Consider the following 27900-nt stretch of genomic DNA (forward strand, 5'->3'; position numbering starts at 1 on the left):
AATCTAGAAAGATGGACCTGATGAACCTCTTTGCAGGGCAGCAGTGGAGACGCAGACATAAACAACAGACTTGTGAACACAGAGGGGAAGGAGTGGGTGGGAAGAATTGAGAGAGTAGCAGGGAAGCATATACACTACCACATGTAAAATTAGATAGCCAGTGGGAATTTCCTGTATGACGCAGGGAGCTCAAATCCGATGCTCTGTGATAACCTAGAGAGGTGGAATGGGGTAGGAGGTGGGAGGAGGCTCAAGAGGGAGGGGACATATATATGTACCTGTGGTGGATTCATGTTCTTATATGGCAGAACCAACACAATATTGTAAAGCAATTATCCTTCAATTAAAATAAGTAATTATTAACAACAAAAAAGAGGGATTTCTGACTGTACCAGGTTTGGAAGATTGAAAGAACAGAAGTGGATTCTGAAGTCATCCAGACATGAGTAACTTCAGGAAGTGGAAGCGGCTACTACATCCAGATGCGGGGGCAAAAGGAAGAGCTGTGATCTCAAAACCTAGGGGGTCAGAGGAGGGCTGTCATGGCTGGGCTCTGCCCTGAGGGAGTGATGAGAGCTGGGACTTGAATCCCCTGGGGGAGACCCCAGAGCTGGTACTCAAGAGCCAAGACTAGGAAATGGAGCTGGTGCTGCTACTCGGTGGATGCTAATGGAGGCTGAAAGCAGAAACAGAGCCTTTTCCCCCCTCCTCCCTTGTTCTGCCATCAGAACCTCATAGAAGCCAGCGGCATGCAAGCCTGATGAATGTAGATTGCAGAGTCCCAGCCTTAGCATCACCTAGTAGATGCAGGAGGGTGGGGCTGGGGCTGAGGGTCAATAGGCAAATAACCAGCGCAGACTCCCAGCAGCAAACTGTTCAGATTTCTCCAACAGTTCAAGAATTATAGTGCTCATTTTATTGCCAGTCCTGGGTCAATGTGGAGTGGTGGTCAGCTCTCTGGTCTTTCTCTCTGATGTCCCGGCCCCTCAGCAGGGGCTGTGTCCAAGCTGAGGCTAGTGGAGGCCAGTGTTGCTGACTATGGAAGGAGGCTCTGGGGCTGTGTTTGCTCTTTGTTATGCATCTGATTATTTTCCTAAGTCAAGTTGGATTAGTTTGGGATGTATATGCACTTCCGAGGTCAAAGCCGAAAGTCGCAACATCGGAGATTTTGACGTGGTCTCCTCTCATCACCTGGGAAGTTGGTGCTGTCTGGGCAAGTAGGCAAGGGAGGAGGGAAAGGATGAGCTCATTGTGGGGCGGGATTTGAATGGAGACATTAAGGAGGCGGCTGGATATGTGAATCTGGATCTCAGGGGAGTGATTTGGGGCTAAAGATAATAATCTGGGTGCTTGATGGTAAGTGAAGATTTTGAGAGTGTATGTTATTTCCCAGGAGAGAATGCAAGAGTTGAGGGGAGAGTTGAAACCCGACCTTGAAGGACTCTCAGCATTTTCAAAGTAAGAGGAGTCTGTGGAGACAAGAGAGACTGACCATTTTGATAGAAAACTCTTCTTCTTCTTCTTTTTTTTTTTTGATGTGGACCAATTTTTAAGTCTTTATTGAATTTGTTACAATATTGCTTCTGTTTTGGTTTTGGGGCTGCAATGTGTGTAGGCTCTTAGCTCCCCGACCAGGGATGGAACCCCCATCGCCTGCATCGGAAGCTGGAGTCTTAACCACTAGACTGCCAGGGAAGTCTCAGAAAGCTCTTCTTTTGACCTGATTATTTGCTTGCACCTTTCATCCTAGGTGTTACTTATTTGCTCTGTAATAGAACAAAGGTCCGTCTAGTCAAGGCTATGGTTTTTCCAGTAGTCATGTATGGATGTAAGAGTTGGACTGTGAAGAAAGCTGAGCACTGAAGAATTGATGCTTTTGAACTGTGGTGTTGGAGAAGACTTTTGAGAGTCCCTTGGACTGCAAGGAGATCCAACCAGTCCATCCTAAAGGTGTTCTTTGGAAGGAATGATGCTGAGGCTGAAACTCCAGTACTTTGGCCACCTCATGCGAAGAGTTGACTCATTGGAAAAGACTGTGATGCTGGAAGGGATTGGGGGCAGGAGGAGAAGGGGACGACAGAGTATGAGATGGCTGGATGGCATCACCGACTCGATGGACGTGAGTCTGAGTGAACTCCGGGAGTTGGTGATGGACAGGGAGGCCTGGCGTGCTGCCATTCATGGGGTCGCAAAGAGTCGGACACGACTGAGCGACTGAACTGAACTGAACTGAACTGAGATGATACCTTCAACAACCGTGATGTCGGTTGTAAGCTCCGATCCCAAAGTGTTGATTTTTGGAGATACTGTCCTCTAATGATGTCTTCTACAAACACGATGTGGGCAGACAGTCCACACTCCTGTCACTTTGCTGCCGGACTAGCCTTTTCTGTCCCCATTTCTGCAAGTTTCTGGTACCTGCCTTGGGAATTGCATACACTTTGTGGTCACACTAATGTTGCTACCTTAAAACTGGCTCTGGAATTGAGTTTGATCCATTGACTTTTTTTTTGCTTTGTCATTATAGCTGCTTTTTAAAAAGAAAAATTACTAAATTTTCTGAGTCAATAGTTTCAGTTTGGCAAAGAAGAGGCAAAATGCATGCAGGCTCTGAAATCTGCACTGAGATCACAGAAAGGTCTTTTCCTGATTAAGGTGTCCAGTGAAACCTCCTGTGTGACTGTAGGAAAAAGCCTATATGGGTAAGAGCAAGTAGAACTGAAAAAAATATTACTACTCTGGATAAAATAAATAAGCTTCAAAGGTATATTGTACAGTACAGGGAATAAAGCCACTTATTTTACAATAACATTAAATGGAGTATAAATCTTATAAAAATTTTGAATTACTGTGTCGTGCACAAAGATTTGTACTAGTTGTTGTTAAATCAAGGCTGCGTGCGTCTCTCAGTCGTGTCTGACTCTTTGCGAATCTCTGGACTGTAGCCCCCCAGGCTCCTCTGTCCATGGAATTCTCCAGGGTTGCCATGCCCTCCCCTAGGGGAATCTTCCCACCCCAGGGGTCAAACTTGTTTCTCCTGTGTCTCCTGCATTGCAGGCAGATTCTTTACCTGCGGAGCCACCCAGAATTTAAATCAACTATATCTCAATTTAAAAAATAAACAAAAGAACAAAAAAGAAAAAAATTTTTTAAAAGCTCAAATAGTTATCCTCCCCTGCCTCCACAAATAGAGATGGTCCACATTTTGAGAATAGAAGATGTACCCAAATCTGAATTTATATGACCAATAGATATAAGGGTGATCTTTACATCATTAGCATCATTTTATTTTACTAAAGGATTCTCTGATGATGCCTTTAAGTAAACAAGCTGCTAAAGTGAGTTAAAAGCACGTTTTGAATTATGAAAAAACAGATTTACACATTTTTTCAGGGACACACGCCAGAAAGGAAGTATTGTTGTAAAGTGTAGAGCAAGGTCATGAAACCTTTCATGGGAAGGAAAAGAATGTAACATTCCTTTTTACCTCTTCTTTCCCCTTATCAGCTTCTCAAAATAGACCAACTACATTGTACTGTTACAGTTTCATGGCTGCAATATCAGTGACGTCTCACTTGGTTTGAGTCCTTTAGCCTTGAGCTCAAATCACCCTGTGGAAACAAGCGAGTACTTTAAAAATGTCCTCAGAAGAGTTTGGAAGGGCAGGGCTGTGTGGGAGGGTTTATGGAGGAAGCACGGGGTGGGTGCCCTGGAGGAGAATGGAGGCTCTTCGGAGAAGAGACAGAGGAGGTCCAGAATTGCATCTCCCAGGAACCTGCCAAGACTGGCTTTTCTTACACGAGGCCGCCATGTTGAGGGGGACATGGTGGTGCACCCAAGCCATTCCAAGCAGCACTGAGGCTTTCTTACCTCAAGTTTTCAATTGTGTTTGAGGTCATCTTGTGGGCTTCCCAGGTGGCCCAGTGGTAAAGAATCTGCCTGCAGTGCAGGAGACATGGGAGATGTGGGTTCAATCCCTGACTCTGGAAGATCCCCTGGAGGAGGAAATGGCAACCCACTCCAGTATTCTTGAGCCTGCAGAATCCCATGGATAAAGGAGCCTTGTGGGCTGCAGTCCATGGGGTCTCAAAGAATTAGACGCGACTGAGCGCACGTGCAGGATTGCAGGAGGAGTTCATGTTAGTAGTTTCTTTGCTCCCTGGGGCCAAGCTTGAGGAGCTTTTATGACATCTGGCCCTCAGCTCCAGATACAGACCCAAGTTTAACTTAAGCGTCTGGTGTGACCTCAAGTACTTGTGGGGTTATTTTGTTTAGTTTTGATTTTGCTGTTATCTCTCAGTGGTTTCACATTTCTGATACCAACTGAATGTGAAATTAGTGAGGATTCTCCTCCCTGAGGCCCATGTGTTGGCAAAAACATCAACTATCCCAGCCGTCACCAAAACCTTCTAGTGAATAGAGAAGGTCATATTTGGTGTACAGCATGTTAAATTTAACCCAACAGCTAGGGCCAGAGGATATGACAGAGGCCATAGAGATTAAACTATGTAAGGTGATTTCTTCTCCACCTGTTTTGAATTTTCAAATAAGTCTGGCTTTTTTTTTCCTCCTGAACTGCAAGACTGTGGGTTCTTAGTTCCCTGACCAGGGATTGAACCCCGGGCCCTTGACAGTGAAATCACTGCATCCTAACCATTGGACTACCAGGGAATTCTCTAGTCTGGCTCCTCTTGGAGTACTGGGGAGTGGGTGAGGTCAGCGTGAGAGGAAGTGGCAGTGGAGTGTGTGCACAGTTAGGGAGATCTGAGCCTAAGCCTTTGTGGTCCTGGAGATTTTTTATTTTTGGAGGATGGTGAAACAGCATTTTCTTCTGAAAGCTTCAATACTTACAAGTTGCTGCTCTATTGGCTTAAAAAGAATCTAGATACTGTATTCTTTGTTGTTTTCTCATGAACAATGTGTCTTCCAGTTTCCAAAGAGAAGTCATATAGGTTCATGCCTTTCACTTTTAACTCTGTGGGAGGAATTTTTTTTCTAAGTTTCTGAGATTACATTCCACATAGCTCTTGTAAAGTGACCCAGACAAAATCAGAAGTTACATTTTTTTCTTATCTTGAAGTTACTAAAGCAACAGGTTTGCTTTCCTTCAATTAATCATCATGCTTTGCTTTTCTGTTATTGTCATGTAGCAACTGTATGATGAGAATTATTTTTAACCTTCTTAATTTCACTGACTGGAATCTTCTTATCTTCATTGGCGACCACATGGTTAGACATAGTATAGTTATTTCCTTGCTATCATTCAGGACCAAATTTTCCTGGACTTTTACTGGAGAAAAGTGTCATTAATAGAAAGGGCTTCCCATGTGGTACTAGTGGTAAAGAACCCACCTGCCAATGCAGGAGATGTAAGAGACACGAGAGTTCAATCCCTGGGTTGGGAAGATCCTCTGGACTTGCCTGGGAAATCCCATGGACAGAGGAGCCTGGCAGGCTACAGTCTATGGGGTTGCAAAGAGTCAGACACAGCTGAGCAACTGAGCAGAGCAGAGTCACTAATAGAATTTCGAACAACATTCTTAACGTTTCCATGGATTGCCTCAGTGCCCTTCGGTGCATTGATGGGGAGTGGGAGGGGAAGCAGTTATTGGCCAGGAGGCCTACTGTGTGACATGTACTCTTCTAGTGTTACGGATCCTGCTCTCAGGGATCTCACAGGCCACTGCATGCGGCTGGCTGACAGGCACTGCATGCGGCTGGCTGACAGTGCAGTGGGATAAGTGCTGTGTTAACACTTACTGTGTGAAGGGGACCACAGGAGAGGCACCCGGCTAGGTCATCCTTGTGACACTTGCTGAGCCTTAAAGCCTCGTTAGGGGTTAGCCAGATGGGAAAAGCCTTCCGAGGCATTGGGAATAGCATGTGCAAAGGCTGGAAAGGGCAGGATACTCCAAGGGACTCAGCATTAGAAAGGAAGTTGTGTGCAGTGTTGATCAAGAGTGGCGGGAAAGTGACTGGAGCAGTCAGATCATGAAGGGCGTGGTCCACTATGTTAAGGAGATGGGTTTTTAAAAAAAAAAAAAAAATTGTTAAGAGCTTTATTTTTTTTTTATTCTTTTAAAAAATAATTTTATTTATTTATTTTTGACTGTGCTGGGTCTTTGTTGCATGGGCTTTTTTTTTTTTTCTTTAATTACTGCCAACAGGGTCTGCTCTCTATTGCGGTGTTCGGGCTTCTCATTGTGGTGGCTTCTCTTGTGTAGCTCAGGTTCAAGGGCTCAGGCTTTGGCACACTGGCTCAGTAACTGCAGCTCCTGAGGCTCTAGAGCTCAGGCTCAGTAGTTGTGACGCATGGGCTCGGTTGCTCCGTGTCATGTGGGATCTTCCTGTGTCAGGGATCGAACCTGTGTCTCCTGCATTGGCAGGCAGATTTTTTACCGCTGAGCCACCAGGGAAGCTGAGGTGGGTTTTATTTTAAAGGCAAGAGGAAGCCACTGAATCAGTGTGGGGAATGACATTATTCAGTTGCCATTTCGAAGAGCTGACTGGCAGCAGTGTGGAGGAGGGGCTGAAAGAGCCCAGCTGGGAGGTTCTCAGAGTAGTGGCCTGAACGGAGGATGTGTTCATGGAAGCAGAGAGAAGGCAATGGAATCAAGAGATGTTTGGGATGTGGGATAGGACTTAGTGGCTGATGAATTGGGGGTAGGAAGGGGAGGAGTGTGTGTAGGATGAGAAAAAAAAAAATAACTTCAGTGGTAATAAAGGAGTATCCAGGGACAAAAGAGAAGAGACTTAGGTTCCACAGGCCAAGAAAAGAGGAACTCTGAAGAAGAGGTTGGTCAATAGAGTCAGAATACCCAGAGAGCCCATGTTAGTGAAGAGTAAAAATTTATTTTGGGAGTTTAGAAACTAAAAGGTCATTGGTGAGAGCAGGTTGAATAGAACCATTCAAGGTGTATCAAGACTAAGGTCTATCAAGTAGGAATGAGTTTGGCTGCAAGTTATTATAGCTGTAGCTTCCCCCAACGGCACAGTGGTAAAGTCTGCCGGCCAGTGCAGGAGATGCAGGAGACATGGGTTTGATTCCTGGGTTGGGCAGATCCCCTGGAGGAGGGCATGGCAACCCACTCCAGTATTCTTGCCTGGGGAATCCCATGGACAGAGGAGCCTGGGAGGGTACAGCCTATAGGGTGGCAGAGTCAGACACAACTGAAGTGACTTAGCACGCATGCACCCATGTATATCGATTATATAATATATGTATTATATATATTCACATATAATGTTGACTATATATATGTAATAATGCTTATATCTCTACATTTTGCAGATAAGGAATTGGAGGCACAGAGAGCTTCCATAATTTTCCCAGTTATTTTCTAATCAGCAGTATGTCAGGGGTTTGAACCAAAAATGGAGTAACTGCAGACCCTGCCCTCAGGTACAGATGTGGGAATGGGGACAGGCTGGACAGTTTTCGTTGATCCTTGTAGCTTTCTATATGGTTCTTTTATCAAGTCTCTGGATGAGTTCTTGGGAGCCCACTCTGTTCTATCTGTGCTCATTTTATTCAGACTTGGAATTTCTCTGTATTAATTTTTATCTTGGGAGCGGTTTTCTGCCATGTCTATATTGGTCCGTTTCCTCAGCTTGCTGATCCCATCTGCTTTCTGTCTTCTAGGAATTTCTCACCATTTCTGATCTGCTGCTAGCACCCTTTTTGTTTTTCAGCACTGTTATGTATGTGTCATATGCCTCTCTTTTTATATATATATAAAGTTTATTTAAAGGTATTTGGTACAGTGAAGAGGAAGATGTGTGTGTTCAAGCCACCATCTTGATTCAATGTCTGCAACATTTTCTGTAGGTATTTTATCTATCTCCTTTCTCTTGTTGACATTTGTTAATTTCTTTATCCTGATGCTGTAACGATTAAACTGAAAGCGGCATTTAGGGCACAGTGGATGCAATACCATGTAATAGCCTACAGGCTTTTTGTTCTTTTGAATCTAGGTGATTCGATTCTGTATGGTTTAGTCACAGTTCTAAGAAGCAGACCCTTCCAGATGTAAATAGTCAGACAATGAACTTTATTTCTATTATTGAGACAAGGGAGGAAGAAGTGGACCAGTATTGTTTATTAAGCTTCCTTGTGGATAAATAAATGATGAAAATATGATAATTGCAAATATTGAAAGCATTGAATGCAGAGCTCATGGGAGAGTGAGTTAAACATTTTTTTTAATTGAAATAAAATATACATACAGGGAAGTGACAGCTCACACATATGTAGCTTGATGTATTTGAACAACGTGAACACGTCCACAAAACCAATTCACAATGTAGAACATGACCGGCTCCTTGAAATGCTCCCTGGTAACCCTGAATTAAAGATAACCATTACATTTATTTCTTTCATCATGGGTTAGTTTTTTCTGTTTTTAAATTTTATGTGCATTGAATAAAACTACCCCTTTCCTCCATCCTTCCTGCCAACAATGGTCAGTTCATTCTCTACGTCTGCAACAGACTTTTTCATATTGATATTATACCCTACAGCTTTACTGTATTTATTGTCTCTATAGTTTTTAAGTGAAATCTTCAGGGTTTTCAATATACGAAATCACATCATCTGAAAATTGTGACAGTTTTACTTCTTCCTTTCCAATATGGATGCCTTTTATTTCTTCTCTTTGCCTAACTAGAGGCCTTCCAATACCATGTTGAATAAGAGTAGTGAGAGTGAACATCCTTGTCTCGTTCCTAATTTTAGAAGGATAGCTTTCCTTTTTTCACAACTATGATATTAGCTGTGGGTTTGCCAATCATAATTATCTTAAAGATAATTTTTGATGTCAGTATTGGGATTGCCTATTGGATTATTATTTTTCCCTTAATTTTCAGTTGTTTGGTTCAGTCTCTTGGCATGATAAATGATTTTTTATTTTATTTTAATGGTGGATGCTGTATATGAAGATTTCCTCCAGAGAGAAAGTTTTATTCTGCCACGTAATGAGGGTAAAGGTCAATAACCTTGATGCAAACAGGGACTGAACAAAGTCAAGTTTGCATATCAGGCTTTGTGAGGGCCCATCTCTTTCAACCTTGCAGTTAGTCTTAGGCCTTTAGGCCTTCAGGGTTTGAACCAAAAACGCAGGGTGTTTACTGAGGTTCCTTGTTGTTGGGCATCTTGAACTCTATAATTATGTCGCTTGATCACTGTGATAATGCAGAAATCTCCACTTCGATCTTTAGCCTTCTAGCAGCCACTTTTTGCTGGTAGCCAAGCATCTTGCCTTGTGCATATGCAGCTTAAGAACTGTCAAAAGCCTTGAGAGAAAATTGCATACAGCCTATTGGGTTTACTTCTTTATATGTCCTTTTTTCTTTCCCTGGAATTTTGGCCTCTTCTAGCCTGATTTCCTAGGTTAGAGTGCACTTCAGTTTCCCTCTTCCCAGCCCAGCAAGGCTGCTGCAGGTTCTAGGTTCAGGCTTTCTGTTTAGCTTTTATATCATGTGTGGCAGGAATTTCCCCTAAGGGAAAAAGCAGCTGTGAATGTATTGCTCTTCTCAGTGTGTTTCCCTTCTTCATGATTTTGGGCCTCTGAGATCCTGATTGCCTTGGTTGCTCTCTGCTGCCTTCAGAGATTTTTAAAAATCATCTTGTATTTTGAAATATTTTTAGACTTACAGAAAAGTTGCAAAACTAGCACAGAGAACTCACAAGTGCCCTGTGCTCATTTCCTAATGTTAACAACTTACAAATAACCTTCATGATTTAGATTTATACTTGAGTATTGTCTTGTTTTCCAAGCTGATAACAGCAGGACATAACTACTGACTTGTTGAATGAGAGAAAAAAAAAAAAAAAGGAGCCAGTAGAGAAGGTGAAATTTTTGGTTCAGGGCTTCTCAAAGCACATACTACTCGGCTGAGACATCTCCCATGACCAGAGATGAGTGGGAAATGCTCTATCTTACATGCACCCTCTTGGAAATCAACAATGCCCATTTCCACTTTAAAGTCTCTGAAAAGTCTCTTTTAGTAGATGTCTGCTTAATTTTGTTTATCGCCACGTTTCCAAGGACATGGTGAAGGAGCTGTTCTTTTGTACGACTCTTACTCGTATCCCATGCAGCAGGTGTTTTGTGGCACATGTGTTGGAAAATACTGTTCCAAAACACGTTCTGGAATCCTGCGGTATAAAATCTGCTTCTTTACATTTTCTCCTAGGTTCTGGCTTTCTTGCTGTCTAATTTCTTGCTTCATAAAAGGGAAGAAGTTGGAGAAGCCAAGAGTTCTTTGAAAACAGATTTTTTTTTTTTTGCACGAGCAGAAGTCCAAGGCTGTGTTAACATTTACCACTAAAACCCCAACACATCTAGATGAAAAGCAAAAACTTCATGTCTCCCAAATAAATGTCTTTTGCATCACTGCTCTGTTGTAGTCTTTGAAAACGGTTTTTATTTTCCCATTATTGATTAAATTGGAGCCCGCCGAGAAGTAGATGGTGAATGAAGATTGTCATCTCTGATTATAGCAACAGGCCATCCTGGAAACAGGTCTAATTGGAAACATGATCCTTTTTCTCATGAGGGGACAATCACAGGAGACACATTTCCTTAGCTATGTGTATTTTGGATTCGGTACTTCCATCTCGCAAACCCAGGTCAGATGCAGTATTTGTGATGGAGAAGCTGGATCAGTGAGGGCTTACTAGTGTTTAAGGCTGAAGAGGGTAGATAGAGTTTTAGACTAAAATTTGGACACTTTTCCACTGTCTGCCTCTTCACTGTATGTGTGTCCCTTATCTCCTAATGAATCTCCTTGTCCCCCTTTTGGTCAGTTCTGGGAATTTCTTGGCACCTTCTCATCCATTTAATTTGCTTTCCTCCGTCTGGGTTTGAAGAACAAATTGTGCTTCTCTCTATTCTGCATCTCATTGTGTTACGGCCATTTACTTCTGCTTCTCCGTGTAAGTGGTTGCAATGTATTTAAGGAAGTTTATCTATTTTTGGCTGTACTGGGTCTTCATTGCTGCACGGGCTTTTCTCTAATTGTGGCGAGCAGGGGCTACTCTCTAGTTGCAGTGCTCGGGCTTCTCACTGTGGTGGCTTCTCTTGTTGCGGAGCACAGGCTTCAGTAGTTCAGCATGTGGGCTCAGCAGTTGTGGTTCCCGGGCTCTGGAGCACAGGCTCAGTAGTTGTGGTGCACGAGATTAGTTGCTCTGCTGTATATGGGATCTTCCTGGACCAGGGACTGAACCCATGTCCCCTGCATTGGCAAGCAGATTCTTTACTACTGAGCCACCAGCTGCTGCTGCTAGGGAAGCCCTGAAATGTATGCAGATTGATTGATCTTTGTACGTTTAGCATATTGACGTAGTTGGTAGACTTTCAGATGTTTGTTGAATTAGATTGAATGACATGTATCAGTTTGAAACATGGAGGTGGTTTTTTTTTTTTTTTTAATGAATTTAAAGTAACACATTGATTTCAAAACACTGATTTTACTGCATCTCACAGGTTTTGATGTATCTTCATTATTAAATTTTTTTTTTTTTGGTAATTCCTCTTGGGACTTCCTTTTAAACTCATTGTTATTTAGGACTGAATTTTAAAACTTTATACCTGCATATTTATTTATATTGGGTTGATTTCTAATTTAATTGAATTGTGGTTAAAAATGTGTTCTGTATGGTATTGACTGATTTGTGACCTAGTAAATGATCACTGTTTCTAATGTTCTATCTGTACTTGCAAAGACTATATATTATCTGTTTATTAGTTGGAGGGATATATATATTTGTGCATATTTTATCAAGGATATTAATTTGATCATTAAAACTATATGTGTCTCTTCCAAGTTATTTTCTTTTAATCATGTTTGATCTGCCAGTTTTCTGAGAGAGTTGTGCTAAAATCTCCTTAATGACTGTGGATTTGTTATTTCAGTTATTTCTCTCAGTTTTTGCTTTATTTTTTTTCTAAGTTATGCTGTTAGATAGATTATATTATACCAGAATTTTGGTGAATTGCTCCATTTATTATTAGATCAGGTCTCTCTTTATTAATTTTGTTGTCGTTCTTCAGTCGCTAAGTTGTGTCTGACTCTCTGAGACCCTATGGACTATAGCAGGCCAGGCTTCCCTGTCCTTCCGTGTCTCCAGGAGTTTGTCCATTGAGTTGATGATGCTATTTAACCATCTCATCCTCTGTTTCCCCTTCTCCTCCTGCCCTTAATCTTTCCCAGCATCAGGGTCTTTTCCAATGAGTTGGCTCGTCACATCAGGTGGCCAAAGCATTGGAGCTTCAGCTTCAGCATCAGTCCTTCCCATGAATATTCAGGGTTGATTTCCTTTAGGACTGACTAGTTTGATCTCCTTGCAGTCCAAGGGACTCTCAAGTTTTCTCTAGCATCACAATTTGAAAGCATCAATTCTTTAGCGCACAGCCTTCTTTATGGTCCAACTCTCACATCCATACATGACTACTGGAAAAACCATAGCTTAGACTATATGGACCTTTGTCGGCAAAGAGATGTCTTTGTTTTTTAATACGCTCTCTAGGTTTGTCATAGCTTTTCTTCCAAGGAGCAAGTGTCTTTTAATTTCATGGCTGCAGACGCTAAAGAATCTGCCTGCAATATAGGAGATCTGGGTTCAATCCCTGGGTTGGGAAGATCTCCTGGAGAAGGAAATGCAACCCACTCTAGTATCCTTGCCTGGAAAATCCCATGGACAGAGAAGCCTGTCGGGCTACAAAGAGTCGGACATGACCTAGCAACTAAACAACAACAAGAAGATAATTTGTCTATTAATATTTTCACTCTCCTGTGCGTTGCATTTTAGGTATGTCTCTTAAAAGCTCTATATAGCTGGATTTTAAAAATCGACTCCATTAATTATCCTTTCATGTGTTGAACTTATTTGCATAGATAATGATTACTGACCTTCTTGGACTTGTGATTACTATCTTAATTTTGTAGTTTCCACTTGTCACCTTTTATGTTCTCCTGAATGTCCTTTATCTTTGTTTTCTTTTGGATAGGAAAACATTGACTTTCCACTGATGTGCTGGTATGGATATTATGTTATAACTCATAGTACTATATGTATATTAGTTGTTTGGTGCTTTTAGTAGTTACCACTAATTACATAAAGCAGATACTTCTCATACCTTATTAAATCAGTTACGCCATTCATTCTCCATCTCCTCCTTAACACAGATGAACCTTAGTGTGTTCAAAATAACGTGGTCCAGTGGTTAAGACTCCACACTCCCAATGCAGGGGCCCTGGGTCCATCCCTGGTCAGGGAACTAGACCTCACATGCCACAAGTAAAGATCCCACTTGCCACAACAAAGATAAAAGATCTTATTTATGTTTCTACTAGAGAAACTGCCTTGTGTTTTACATATGCTGCTGCTGCTAAGTCGCTTTAGTCGTGTCCGACTCTTCGCGACCCCATGGACTGCAGCCCACCAGGCTCTTCCATCCATGGGATTTTCCAGGCAAGAGTACTGGAGTGGGTTGCCATTGCCTTCTCCGGTGTTTTACATATACTAGGTGCATAATAGGTGTCTGTTGAATGAGTGAGGAGTGTGTATTTTCCCATATTCTTAACTATGGTTATCCCCTCCAATGATTTTCTTAAAGGACTTTGTCCAAAAAATCCAACAATTTGGAATTGAACATTTTTTTTTTGGTAATAATTTGGGTCAAATACTGTGATAATGAATGATTGTACAAACAATTACTTGTGTTTATTTCTACAGCTGTTTAGTGAAAAAATAAGTGGTGTTGAAGGAACAAAACTAGATGACGAATTTCTGGACATGGAACGGGTAAGAGAACATTTTAATGTGAATTATCTTGTAAATTTGACTTTTACTGTGATATGAGATATACTGGTATCGTAAAGGATATTAGAGTGGGGATCTAGGAGGTATGAATTAAAGTGTAGATTATGGAATCCAAAAGGCAGTTCTTTCATTACGTCCAAGTTCAAATAAAGATGCTGGCCCTTGAGAGATGGGCTATGGCTAACTTGTGCCCTCTACTGGACAAAGTCAGAATGCTCAAAAGATGGCCCATCTTGGTGAACAGTTGCAGCTGAAGTAATTGTGATTAAGTATCTTGGAGAGTCAAAATGTATTATTGGGAGAAGACTCTTCAAATAGGTAAACATTGATCTAATGTGTGGAGGACTCTGTTTCCATGTGTTACAGCAGCTGCATAACAATTTTTATCTTGGTTCTGCCACTGGAAGTAGCTGCGTCTACTTGGATAAGCTGTTTCAAACTTTCGTGACCTGTGACACAAGGATGATAATGTGTGTTCTGCTTGCCTCACATGGATGTTTTAAGAATTATGCAAAAAAAAAATTATATGTGTGAAAGCATTTAAAAAATCCAGTGAGTGTACTATAGAAATGATTGTTATCATATTCCAAAGGAAGATTATGGACTCTGTGTCTCTGAACAAGCTTCTGGGTCACCTGTGTGAAGTCCTTTGCTATTGTTGTTTAGTCAAAGTCATTTCTAACTCTTGCGACCCCATGGGCTGTATCCTGCCAGGCCCCTCTGTCTATGGGATTTCCCAGGCAAGACTAATGGAGCGGGTGCCATTTCCTTCTCCAGGGGACCTTCCTGACCCAGGAATGGAACCTGTGTCTCCTGCATTGGCAGGCATGTTCTTTATCACTAAGTCACAAGGCAAGCCCGTGAATAGTTTAGGTGGAGGCAAAAGTGGGACCATCACTACTTATCAATCTCCTCAGTTCCCTTCCCTTTTGTTTTGGGACCTTTAAACATAACCCTGTGTTAATAACCAGACACCCCCAATGAGAGAGGGCTGAGAGAAATCAAAGCTTTCTCTGCTTTCGAAGGAAAGGCTTCCTCGGGTGTAACATGGAGGATACAGGCTGTAGCAGGTAGCAGGGCTTTCAGCAGATGCTGGGGAAGGGAGTCCAGCCCCAGACTGTGCCATGGAGGGTGTGTGTGGGGTTACCCTCTACAGGATGCTCTGCACCTGGCCTCACTGTTTTCCGGGGAGTTTCTTGTTTTCTGGGTGAGCACAGTTAATTTTCTAGAAATGCTAATGCCTTGACAGAAAGCTTATTTTGTTTTGCTTTTGGAAACAGTTTTGGAAGAATGAGAAACACAGAACATTTAAACATCATTGGCATACCTAAAATTACTTTAAAATTTCTTGATAAATAAAGATATTTTATGCAACTTTATTACTAACAAAGTGATTCAGTTGAAAGGTTAAATTTAAAAGCACATTTCAGGAATTTTAGTTTTAGTTGATGGACTGAAACCTCTCTTGATTACTTCTTTTTCCTCCCAAAACCCAAGTGAGTGACAGAACAAATATAAAAATAAAATTATTATCTGTTTTATTACAGCATCAAAAAGCATGGAAATATCTAATAGGTGACAAGAAGCTTTAAGGACTTTCTACAACAGGTGAATTAGATGATATTAGACTCACCTGAAACATAACGTAGACATGACAAAGTTAATGTTGGTTCAGTGGTAAAGAACCCGCCTGCCAATGCAGGAGACATGAGAAATGTGGGTTCGATCCCTGGGTTAGAAAAATTCCCTGGAGGAGGGCATGGCAACCCACTCCAGTATTCTTGCCTAGAGAATCCCATGGACAGAGAAGCCTGGCCTGGTGTAGTCCATGGGGTTACAAAGAGTCAGATACGACTTAGCGATGGAACAACAACAACAAATGAAGATATTCCATGACAAGTGCTAACCATACGCAACAGAGGGATAAAAGTGATGTCAAAGTAAAATCTGAGGCTAAAAGAATGATAACTGGAAAAAGAAGATTTTAAAACATAGGAAGATGTATCATGTGGTCTATTGGAATACTATGACATCATATAACATTATGCATCATATAACATGGCATCTAAATATAGAAGGCAAAAGCAATCAGAAATACTTAGAGAACTGACAAAAATGCATAGCTTTCCCATAAAATAACAGATTAAATTGACAATAATAGGATCAAAGGGAATTTGCATAAAATATGACTAATAAATTTGATTGTAAGTAAATATAGTCTTCATTTCTCAAATTGAGAATTTATATTCACTTCAAATTCCTTCAAAACAGTTTCAGTAATCAATTATTTACTGAACTGTAGGAAAAAAAACAAATTTCCTAAGTAAAATCGTGGAACACAAGAATTACAAGGAGGGTATAGTTTCCAAATTCTGGATGTTTGGAAATGGAAGAACGTGCAAAAATAATTCTTATCTCAAGAGGAAATGGAAAGTAAAATTAAAGATCACTTAGTCATGAGAACTCTATGTGTCAAAACCTGTGATATATAGCTGTCTTAAATGCATTTAATAGAAAATAAATGTTGGAAGAGAATGAATAAATCATTCAAACCAAAAAGTAGGAAAATAACAGCAAAACAAATCACTCTAGGTGAAAGTAAGAAATCAATACAGATAAATGAGAGATTAATCAAATACACAATAATAACAGCAAAAAGGTAGAATCAATCAATAAAACCAAGAATTATCTTTTTTTTGAAAGACCACTTCTAGTAAGCATCAGCAAGAGAGGGAGAAGGGAAAACACAGATAAACTACATAGGGAATAAGAAAGATACAAAGACAGATGTGGATTCTTTAAATAATTTTTTAAAAAAGAGAATATTGTATGTAAACCAGGACTGCCAGCAGCTCTGTAAGGACTGAGGTCTGGGAGTGTCAGGAACCAAGACTTTGGGGCACCTCAGAGGTAGGTACCAACACACATGGAAATTCTAGGGTTAATTAGCCACCAAAAATGCCCAGGGAGGCATTACAAAAATAATTGTCACCTCTCTGCTTTCTCCCATATGTCCTGGTGGTTTGCTGAGATATGTACATTGCATTTTCTTCCTTTTTTTTTTTTTAAAGATTTTTCTTTTTTTTGATGTAGACAATTTAAAAGTCTTCATCAAATTTGTTACAGTACTGCTTCTGTTTTAAGCTTTGGATTTTTTGGCTGCAAGACATGTGGAATCTTAGCTCCCTGACCAGGGTTTGAACCCACACCCCTTACATTGGAGGGTGAAGTCTTAACTACTGGACCATCAGGGAAATCCCTTCATTGCATTTTCTTAATTTGAACACATGTACCCACCGTGTTGCTGCCGCTAAGTCGCTTCAGTCGTGTCCGACTCTGTGCGACCCCATAGATGGCAGCCCACCAGGCTCCCCCATCCCTGGGATCCTCCAGGCAAGAACACTGGAGTAGGTTACCATTTCCTTCTCCAGTGCATCAAAGTGAAAAGTGAAACTGAAGTCGCTCAGTCGTGTCGGACTCCTAGCGACCCCATGGACTGCAGCCTACCAGGCTCCTCCATCCATGGGATTTTCCAGGCAAGAGTACTGGAGTGGGGTGCCATTGTCTTCTCCAATACCCACCCTACTCCCAGTATTTCCACTTATTCTAGAAGCAAGGTTTTGTTTTTAATTTTTTTGTTTTTTATGCAATGAGTTATTTTTTCAGTGTTTATCTTGATTGACCACATTTGCCAACATGGTTAGTGGCATCCTCTCTCATTTGTAAAGGATTCGTTCCCTGTATTGATTCCTGGGCTGTCTTGGAAGCACTGCCAGTATGTGCAGAGTTTTGGGCCATTTGTTTCTTGGCGTTTTTCCCCCAAAGAAATAGAAGAGTCTAAGTAAAAAAATATTCTCGCCTCCACCTCCTTTCACCCTCACCCTTCAGAGGTGATTCTTAGATGCCTGGTGACTTTTCATGTCCCAAGAGAATTGTGTACATGGAATGACCATTCCAAGTTGTGCTTTAATTAATATTGAATTTATACAAAGTTATAAATCTCAAACCCAGGTCTTAAGCTTTAAGCTAAACATATGGATCTTATTCATATATTTAGTAATTTCAGTATTGGGTTTTCCTTGTGGCTCAGTGGTAAAGAATCTGTCAGCCAATGTAGGAGACATGGGTTTGATCCCTGGGTCGGGAAGATCCCCTGGAGGAGGAAATGGCAACCCACTCCAGTATTCTTGCCTGGGAAATCCCATGGACAGAGGAGCCTGGCAGGCTACAGTCCATGGGATTGCAAAGAGTTGGACACGACTTAGCGACTAAACAAGAACAACTTCAGTATAGAAAAATGGCGATCATTTTTAGTGAACTTCACTTTAGGTTCCATTAAGTCATACACTTAACAGATGAAATGCTTACACATTTATCACCAACTCATTATATAATTAGGCAAATTCCCTTAGAGTTTTCAAACTACAATACAAATGCATTGCTTAGGATTCCCTCAAACTTATTAGGCAAATTCCCAAATTGCTTAGGATTCCCTCAAACTTAACATCAAACCTAAAACAAATATTTATTCTCATTATTTTGATGATTTTTAAATTGTTCTCATGAGTGGAATATCCTTTTACTGTAAAACATTCTCTTTTTGACTATTGATGGTATAAAATAAAGCTATTGAAATGTGCATAGTTAACTTTACTGTATATGCTCACATTTATCTTCTGGTTAACCAACAGCCAGAGTGTCCAGAATTGGTTGGCTTGGTTTTGAGAGACCTTCAAGTATATCCAATAATCTAGTGGAGCATAATAACTTTTCCAAGTTTCCTAAATATTACATTAATATTCATTTTAATGCTGAAAAAGAAGTTAGTGTTCTCCACTGTCATTGGGAGGAGCAATTATTGAAAGGATGTCCCAGAATCTAAAAGTTAAGAAAATATTCCCTCTACCCAAAATGTTGAATTTAAAATCATTATAACAGTGTTGTTATAAATACTAACTTAATGAAATTTATTCTTCTGTTTGTTTTTCTGTTGAATTTGTTTGTCATTTACTAATATTTTTATGTTTCTTTCTTTTTTTAAAAGAAAATAGACATTACCAATAAAGCTGTTGCAGAAATTCTTTCAAAAGCCACAGAATATCTTCAGCCAAATCCAGGTAAAGTTAGAAAATGTCTTGAAATATTCAATTGTTCATTCACAGATTTTAATAACCGAGTTTTACTGAGCATCACAGATTTTAATAACCAATATTTACTGAGTGTATGGTTGACATGATCTAGAAACAATGTCCTCTGTGTCCAAACAATGAAATTAAGTAGTTTAAAGTTGAGTGACTAAAGGTAGTTGCAGTGTTTCTTAGCTGATGACAAGCAGGGCAGAGACTTCTGTGAACTATGGAGACATTATTTGGATGGAGTCTTGATCTTAGAGCAAGAGACTTCTGCAAGCATCCGTGTGTGCTCTGTCACGTCCGATGCTTTGCGACCCCATGAACTGTGACCCACCAGGCTCCTCTGTGCATGGGATTTCCCAGGCAAGAATACTGGAGTGGGTTGCCATTTCCTTCTCCAGGGGATCTTCCCCACCCAAGGATTGAACATGCATCTCCTGAATTGGCAGATGGATTCTTTACCACTAGTGCCTGGGAAGCCCTAAGACACTTTTCTAAGCAAAGAGATGCTTTGGAAACCCACTAAATATTTTGTCAATACTTTCTTATTCAGTTGTTTCTTTTTTTTTTTTTTAATTCTGCCATCCTGTTCTAACGGTGTCAGTGATTTTGAAACTGCTTTCACTTCGTGGCTCAAATGCTGATGAAGTGAATCGGATAAACCTGAGAAACACGAGAAGATCCACTGTTACTGCAGCTTCTTGACAGGAAGTCTTTCGTTCCTAGGCACTGAAGCAGGATTCCCTTGATGAAGTTTTCCCAAGTTCTAAATTATAGAGACCAACAGAGGGCGTCCAAGCTTCGAATTCTGTGGATTTCCAAATCTGCTTTTACTTTGTATGAATTTATTATTTGTACATAATTACTGTGATTCCCTCGGCTGTAGGAATCAGCACACATCCAAACATCTGAAAATCTAGGAAATAAATCTAAAAACATACATTGGATAAAATATTCTACATTTTAACAGGATCCTTGGGTGTTCTGCAGGCACATTAAAGTTTGGGAAGCACTAGCCTAGAATACATGAAAATAAATATGTAATTATTAAAATCAGAGAAAATAAAAGTTTATCCCTTTACTGCCTAAAATTATCTCAAACATCACCTAGCCTGCAGAATAAAATCCCAGATCCTTAGCTTGGAGTTCAGTTCATAGTACCATTTTCCCCTAAGTATTTCCTGATTTGTTCTATATTAATTTCTTCTTCAGTCAAAGCAGCCTACCCTTTATCTGTTGGTTATAAACCATAAGCATTCCTTTTCTGCATCTTACACTATTTCTGAACTTTTGAGATGGGGGCATCTTTCCATCTTTATGCGGCGTATTGTTATATTTTCTTTTCTGTATACCACATAAGACTTTATTTGTATAATGACATCTTGGATTTTTTGCCTTCCAAGAACTGTGTGTGAACTCCTTGAGGGCAGAGTATGTCTTAGGTGTCTCTCTTTTTTAAAATTATGATTTGACCACCTTGAGTGGCATGGGGGATCTTAGTTCCCTGATCAGGGATTGAACCCATGCCTCCTGCAGTGGAAGCAGAGTCTTAACCACTGGTTCACCAGGGCGTCCCTGTCTTAGGTCTCTCTAAGGTCCTAGTAGTTATCATGGTGTGTCGCACAGAGCTGGGATTAGTCAACCCTCATGGCCTAGGTCAGAGAAAGGATGTAGTGGCCACCCACCATTTTCCTTGGGTCCAGAAGTGGAGCTGCACCCAAGGGACCATCAACACAGACTCCTGTTCACCATGGGAGTGTCCGTCTCCTACTGGTTCTGCTTCTTAAAATAGGAGTGTGCCGCGCAGTGCCCTGGTACCATGACACTGAAGATCATCAGTCTGGATACACTCTTGGGGGTGGGGGTGGGTGTTAACCACCAATTGGTTTGAAACACCCACCTCAGCCATTCTATTCTTGGTTTGCAGTCGGTCCCTGGGAAAATATGTCTTCCTCAGTGTCAGCGTCTTGACTCAGTGAGTTAGCTGTGGGTAGGGTAATGATAGCCTGGTTACTATAGTATTATTTGGGAGTTGACAGTGTGTGCCCTAATTTCTTTTTCTCATCATGGCCCTTAGCACCTATCCTAGTTAATAATCTAGGAAGCCATGTGAGAAACTGGGTCGCCCAGGGCCCTTCCTGTCTCAGGTCTCTGACATTGAGTCCAGGGCAACCTTGATTTCGCAGCTGCATTTGTTAAATGCTATGTACCTGTCACTCTGCCGTGCCACTTTAAGGAATTACAAATGATAATGTTTTTAAGCATACAGAGCTAAGCTAGGAATGCTGAACACTGTGTCGAAGATCCGAGGCCAGGTGAAAACTACGGGGTACCCGCAGACAGAGGGCCTGCTGGGCGACTGCATGCTGAAATACGGCAAGGAGCTCGGGGAAGGCTCCACTTTTGGTGAGTATCACCATGCCACTGGGAGAGCTGAGCATGCAGCCTTCGTCGAGTTTTGGTAATGCACAAAACCTTCATTTTAATAACCCTTATTAATTTTTCCTATTATCAAGAAATGCATGTTCAGGGCTTCCCTGGCAGTTTAGTGGTTAAGACACTGCACTTCCAACGCAGGGGCGAGGTTCTATCCCTGGTCAGGGAACTAAGATCCTGTATGCCACGTGGCATGGTCAAAAATTAAATTAATTAAAATTTAAAAAATAATACATGTTCATCGTAGGACATTTAGAAAACATAGGCAAGTAAAATAAAAGAAGATGCCAGCATCACCCATAGTTACCTCCCCAGTGATGGGCCCGGTCACGCTCTTTGTTGTTTGTTCTTTATATTAATACCTTTGGTTTATTCTTGTATTTACTCATATACAGTTTTAAAAATATTAAAGTGGGGTTATAGTACATATACCCTAATTCCCTTTTGTAATCTGCTTATTCCCACTGACTATAACACGGTCCATGTTGTTAAACAATCTTCCACAGTACTTTCCACTGTGTTTTGGGGGGGATAGTTGCTTTACAATGTTATGTTAGTTTCTGTCGTACAACGGCGTGACGCAGCCATGTGTATACATGTATCCCCTCCCTGCCCTCCCCCTCCCCCCACCCCACCCCTCTAGGGTGTCACAGAGCGCCAGGCCGAGCTCCCTGTGCTGTGCGGCAGCTTCCCACCAGCTATCAGGTTTACATGGGGTCGCGTGTCTGTGTCAGTGCTGCTCTCCCGATTCACCCCACTCTCCCTTCCTCACCACACATGCCCACATGTCCATTCTCTACGTCTGATCTCTACTCCTGCCCTGCAGGAATGGGTCATCTGGACCATTATTCTAGATTCCACATATATGCCTTAATATATGATATTTGTTTTTCTCTTTCCGATTTACTTTACTCTGTATGACAGACTCTTAGCCCATCCACATCACTAGTAATGACTCAGTTTCATTCCTTTTCATGGCTGAGTAATATTGCACACAGGCCTTTTTAAAGACTGCATAATATTCCATCTATCCATAGTTTGTTCAATGGACCCCATTTACTGGATATTTAGATTTTTTAATGTGAAAAAAATTTACACAGCGTTTATGATAGCCACTTTCCTAGATAAAGCTTTGGAAATATCCAAGATTATGTTCTTAGATGAAATTCCTAGTAATTAAGTTGCTGAGTCAAGAGGATGCTTAGTTTTCAGGTTTTTGAAGCATAATTTCAAATGACCCTCCAGAAGGGTTATACCATATTGCCACTCCTGCCAGGAGGGTATGAGAATGTTTCCCAGTTATACTAACTCTGAGAGTTATCCTGTTAGTTCCCTTTTAAATAACTGATCATCTGATTTCTAGCAAATACAACTGGTGTCTGGGCACTGTTTTAACCTCATTTTTTGGATTGTGTGTGAGGCAGGTTTTTTAGCCATGTTTGTCATCATCTTTGTGAATTTTATATTTGTGTCTTTTGCTTATTTTTATATTACAGTGTTCATTTTTTCCCTTACTGTTCCGTGAACTTTTTCTTTTCTATAAATATTTATTTGGCTGCACCGGCTCTTAGTTTCAGCATGTAGGATCTTCCATCTTCGTTGTGGCATGTGGAACCTTTAGTTATGGCTTGTGGGATCTAGTTCCCTGACCAGGGACCGAACCCCGGGCCCCCTGCATTGGGAGCACAGAGTCTTAGCCAGTACACCACCAGGGAAGTCCCTATGAGCCTTTTTCAGTGGTCAGAATATTTACTCTTTGTCTGTCACATATGTTGGATGAAGTTTTGTCCCAGGTATGCATGTACCTTCTGCTGTTGTAGATAGAGATCATTTTAATGGAAAAAGATTTTTGCTTTTTATTTAGTGGGGCTCATTGATCTTCCTTTGTGGTTTATGGCTTTGGTATCATGTTTAGAAAAACATTTCCACACCTCCCCCTCCACTAGTAAACTGTGCAAATGTTTATTTATACTTCATTTTCATACATATGTTTTCTTTCCTTACCTTTAAATTTCCAAGCTCTTGAGTTCAATGGACAAATACTGTACAATAGAGTTTTAATTTTCTGTTCTGACAAATACATAGCTAGTTGCCCTAATACTTTATTGAAAAGTTCAGCCTTTCTCAGCTAAAGCTTTTCTGTTATAAAACTTTATATATAATATTTTAAATTTGTTTCTGATCTTTCTCTTCTGTTTTCTGGATCTGTACCCTGCTCTGATCAAGTACCATGTTGTTTTAAAAATCATCATTTAAAAATATATTTAACTAAAATTTCCCCTAGATATTATAAAAGTTTCACAGACATACTCACCTATTTTATTTTTCCAGATGAAATTTAGAGTCCTTTTAAGTTCTCTCTACTAAAAACAAAAAAATATTAATTTTATTTTATTTTTTGCCACATTGTGTAGCTTGTAGGATCCCCAACCAGGGATTGAACCTGAGGCCCATGGTCATGAAGGCACCAAGTTCTAACTGCTGGACCGCTAGGGAATTCCACAGAAAAGCGTATTAAATTTGATTGCGATTACTTTAAATTGATAAATTGTGGGTGAATTGAATTGTTAAGTCTTCCCGGAGAATTTGGCATGTTTGCTCCTCTTGTAGTGGTAACAAGGCAAGAGATGGCAATTGAGAATTCAGATATTAGGCCATAGTAATTCATTTAGGAAACTGGGGGGAAAGTCTTTTGAAAACTTGAAAAAAAAAACACCCTCAAATGTTAATTAGTCTCAGAGGGTATCAGTGTCCTTTGGAGCAGTATAATGTGAATTTTATTTTATTTCCTGGGTGATTGGGACCAAGATGGCCTATCCCTTGTTCTGAAGGCTGACCAGTGAAGGGAACAGGAGAGGCCGCCAGGCAGGCCCTGACATTCATGGACAGTCCTGCAGTGCATCCGGTCAGGTGACAGGGCAGGGGCTTCGATGCAAAGATAGTTTGGTCAGCTTGGTCACGACAACCCTCCTTGTGCTCAGCTACCAGAATGTGTGCACGCATGCTCAGTCGCTTCAGTCATGTCTGACTCTGTGTGACCCTATAGACTGCAGCCCGCCAGGCTTCTCTATCCATGGGATTTCCCAGACAAGAATACTGGAGTGGGTGGCCATTTCCTCCTCCAGGGGATCTTCCCCACCCAGGGATCAAACCCGAGTCTCCTGCGTCTCCTTCATTGCCAGAAGATTCTTTACCATGAGCCACCTAGAATCACCGCCTCCCCGCCCCCACCCCGAATGCCTACTTGCGTCTATTGCAGGTTAGCTGGTGCCAAATATCAGGGTTCGATCCAGCTAAAGCTGCCTGTGGCTGCTCAAGCCCAGTGTGGCTGGCCTGCACCTCACTGCAGGAGCAGATCCTGCCCACCCTGTGTGTGTGACACTGCCAGGCTTTCTTTGATCAGAAAGGGCCGGGAGCCTTAGAACCGTCTCAAGAATACAAGGAGTATTCAATACAAGGCCTCAAGAAGACCTAGAAGCCAGAAGCTGACATGAGGATTTGTTCCCTTATTTCTATTGTCATCTTTATTGGTTAATACTTAGCCTCCATGAATGAATCCTTTTCATTGTTTACAAAGAGGGATTTTGTTCTAGTTTCTAAGGAACCTTTGGTGCCAGTTCACAAAACCACCAGTTTAAAATCAAGGAGCTTTAACCCCCTCTAGTGGCGGATACGGCAAGTGCCTCAGTCTGTCTGAGCTTTGGTTTTAATTCTCTGCAGTGGAAAGTGCAGAAGCAATGAGGAAAATGTGTAAAATAGAGACTTTTTCCTTTTAACATTTTCTTTTCTCAGGGTCAAGATTCAGAGGTCCCAGACTGAGGACCTTGTTTCATATCATTGATCATCACAAACTTTGGGGAAAGAGTTAAATAAATATCACTGTTAACTTAGATTTAAAGTCTGCTAAAGAACCTTTTTTGTTTGTATTCTCTGTTGAAGGCAGTGCATTGATAGAAGTTGGTGAATCCATGAAGCTAATGGCTGAGGTGAAAGACTCTCTTGATATTAATGTAAAGCAAACTTTTATTGATCCACTTCAGTTACTACAAGACAAAGATTTAAAAGAGATTGGGGTAAGTTTTCTAGGCTATAAATCTGTCTGTTGCTACTTAATATGATGTTTATCCTGTTTAAAATCATTAGAACATTTCCATAGCGACTCAGTGAAAGCATCATCTTACTGTGGGTGGTAAAATAATAACTCAGTTATGGTAACCTGGCTTACCAGGAAAGAGTCCCAGGACAGTTAGACCTTTATTCTATGTCTTATTGAAGCCAGCTAGAAGCCAAGCTCAAGATACCTATTTCTATAATCATTTTTCACATAAAAAAATGATTCCAGAACTTTGTACTGGTTTTTAGATCATCAAAATCATGCAGTACTAGTTGCATCTTTTTTTTTTTAATGCCACCATCTATTACTTATTTATTGTTTTAACTTTTATGTTAAATTAGAGGATAATTACAATATTGTGATGGTTTCTTCCATCCATCAGCATGAACCGGCCACAGGTATACACATGTCCCCTCCCTCTTGAACCTCCGACCCACCTCCCTCCCCATCCCACCCCTCTAGGTTATCACAAAGCACTGGCTGGCTTTGGGTTCCCTATGTCATACAGCAAATTCCCACTGGTTATCTGTTTTACATATGGTAATGTATGTGTTTCAGTGTTACTCTCGCAAATCTTTTTTATTTCAGCTTTAAACATGTTTTATTTTATATTGAAGTATAGCCAATGTTGTGATAGTGTCAAGTAGACAGCAAAGGGACTCTGCCGTACGTATGCATGTATCCATTCTCGCCCAAACTCCCCTCCCATCCAGGCTGCGTCTTTTGATTCATTGCACTAGTGATCATTATTTTCCATTACTTCTCATGGAAATCAGTATCTAGGAATCAGCATTTTGTGTTTAGTGTTGGTGTGAGTCTCTTAGTTGTATCTGACTCTTTGCGACCCCAAGGACTGTAACCCTCCAGGCTCCTCTGTCCATGGGATTCTCCAGGCAAGAATACTGGCGTGGGTTGCCATTCCCTTCTCCAGAGATCTTCCCAACCCAGGGACTGAACCCAAGTCTTCTACACTGCAGGCAGATTCTTTACTGTCTGAGCCACCAGGGAAGTCCAATTTTGTGTTTGGAAAATGTTAAAAATGGCCCTCCAGAGCATATCTAGGAGCTTTCAGGGACCTGTAAATAATCACACACCACTTGTTTCATGGTGTTTTGGCAGATGCGCAAAAGAAGCCTTGAGACTTCCACCCCACCAGGGACTTCTATTCTGGAGGGACAGCCTGCACTGAGACCTTCTTTGGGCACCCTCTTGAGAAGCTGCCCAGAAGAGCTAACTCCTGGGGCCTTGAGGAGTGATCTGAGTGCAGCTGGGGACCAGCTTGGAAGTTATCTGAACTTTGGGGAGATCCCCCTTTTTCTTTTTCAGACCCAGTGATTCTCCTGGTGTGGTCCCAGGACGAGCAATAGCATCATCATCTCATGTTAGAAATGCAGATTCCTGGGCCATATCCCACAGCTTCCCAGGGGAGAATCCTGGGTGCCAGTGTAGATGTTTAGAATTCACACTGAAACCAAGGGCTATGGAGGAGAGGAGGTTGAACTCGGGTAGGTCGAACGAAAAATGAAAGCATCCATTCAGGAACTCCCAGAACTTTCTGCTACCCCATGCCCAGCACCTCGCTCAGCAGCTTACTCCCACTGTCCTCCTTTTTCTCTTCCATATCAGGGCATTTGGTGTCTGTTCTGCTCCCTCAGCCCAGTCCTCCACTGGGCCCCAGAGTCCTTCATCCTTATCTCCTCAGGGCCTTTGCCACATCCTTCATCCTTTCTCTAGAACCTCCCTTCTTCCCCTTTCTCTCTGTTGATTTCTGGTTAATGTTTAAACACATCAGCACAGCAGCCCTTGACTCCCAGCCTCACAGCTTGGCCCCTGCAGTCCACTCTCCACATTGCAGCCAGAGCGGTCTTCCTAAGAGACAAGCACCCCAGGAGCTGCCCACTGGGAGTAAAGATCCAGCACCTTAGTCCCTAATTCCCAGTCCCTCCTTCTCTCTGTTGATTGACTGATTGGGATTGATAGCTCGCCCCTTCCCACTTGAACTCTTCGCCCAGCCTCATTGAATTATGTACAGTCCCCGTGGCACTGGGCTCTCTCTCTATTCTTTGTTGTTCTCCTTTTCCCTCTTCTCCCGGCTAAGCCATCTCACCTCACAGGTCTCAGCTCAGATGTTCTGTTCTTGGGGAAGCTCTTGTTCTCTGCTGGACTTAATCAGGTGCTCCTTGTGCTGTGAGTGTCACGGCTTCTCTGTTTCTGTTGTTTGGAGAAAGTGCTTTGGAGTAAGGAGTCAGGTTTTGTTCACTTTTGTAGTCACGATGACTAGCACAGCCTCTGTGCTCACAGATTATTATTGAACAGATGATCCTAGAGAAGAGGTATTATGAGCTGTGGGGACACCAAGATATCTTTCCCAAATGCAGAACCTTTAAACCAAA

The 27900-nt window shown here is 41.5% G+C and overlaps 1 protein-coding gene across 1 annotated transcript in view; it reads left to right on the plus strand.

Annotated features, from left to right (window-relative positions):
• Nucleotides 1-27900, plus strand: part of SH3GL3 (SH3 domain containing GRB2 like 3, endophilin A3) — a gene marked incomplete at its 3' end in the record, with an annotated part of 78791 nt that overhangs the window by 39149 nt on the left and 11742 nt on the right. The window contains 4 exon segments of the mRNA XM_045163807.1: nt 13739-13807; nt 18870-18942; nt 21220-21363; nt 25333-25466. Coding sequence (XP_045019742.1) covers nt 13739-13807; nt 18870-18942; nt 21220-21363; nt 25333-25466 — 420 coding nt within the window.

Source organism: Bubalus bubalis, chromosome 20 (assembly GCF_019923935.1).
Source record: "Bubalus bubalis isolate 160015118507 breed Murrah chromosome 20, NDDB_SH_1, whole genome shotgun sequence".
Classification (NCBI taxonomy): Eukaryota; Metazoa; Chordata; class Mammalia; order Artiodactyla; family Bovidae; genus Bubalus; species Bubalus bubalis.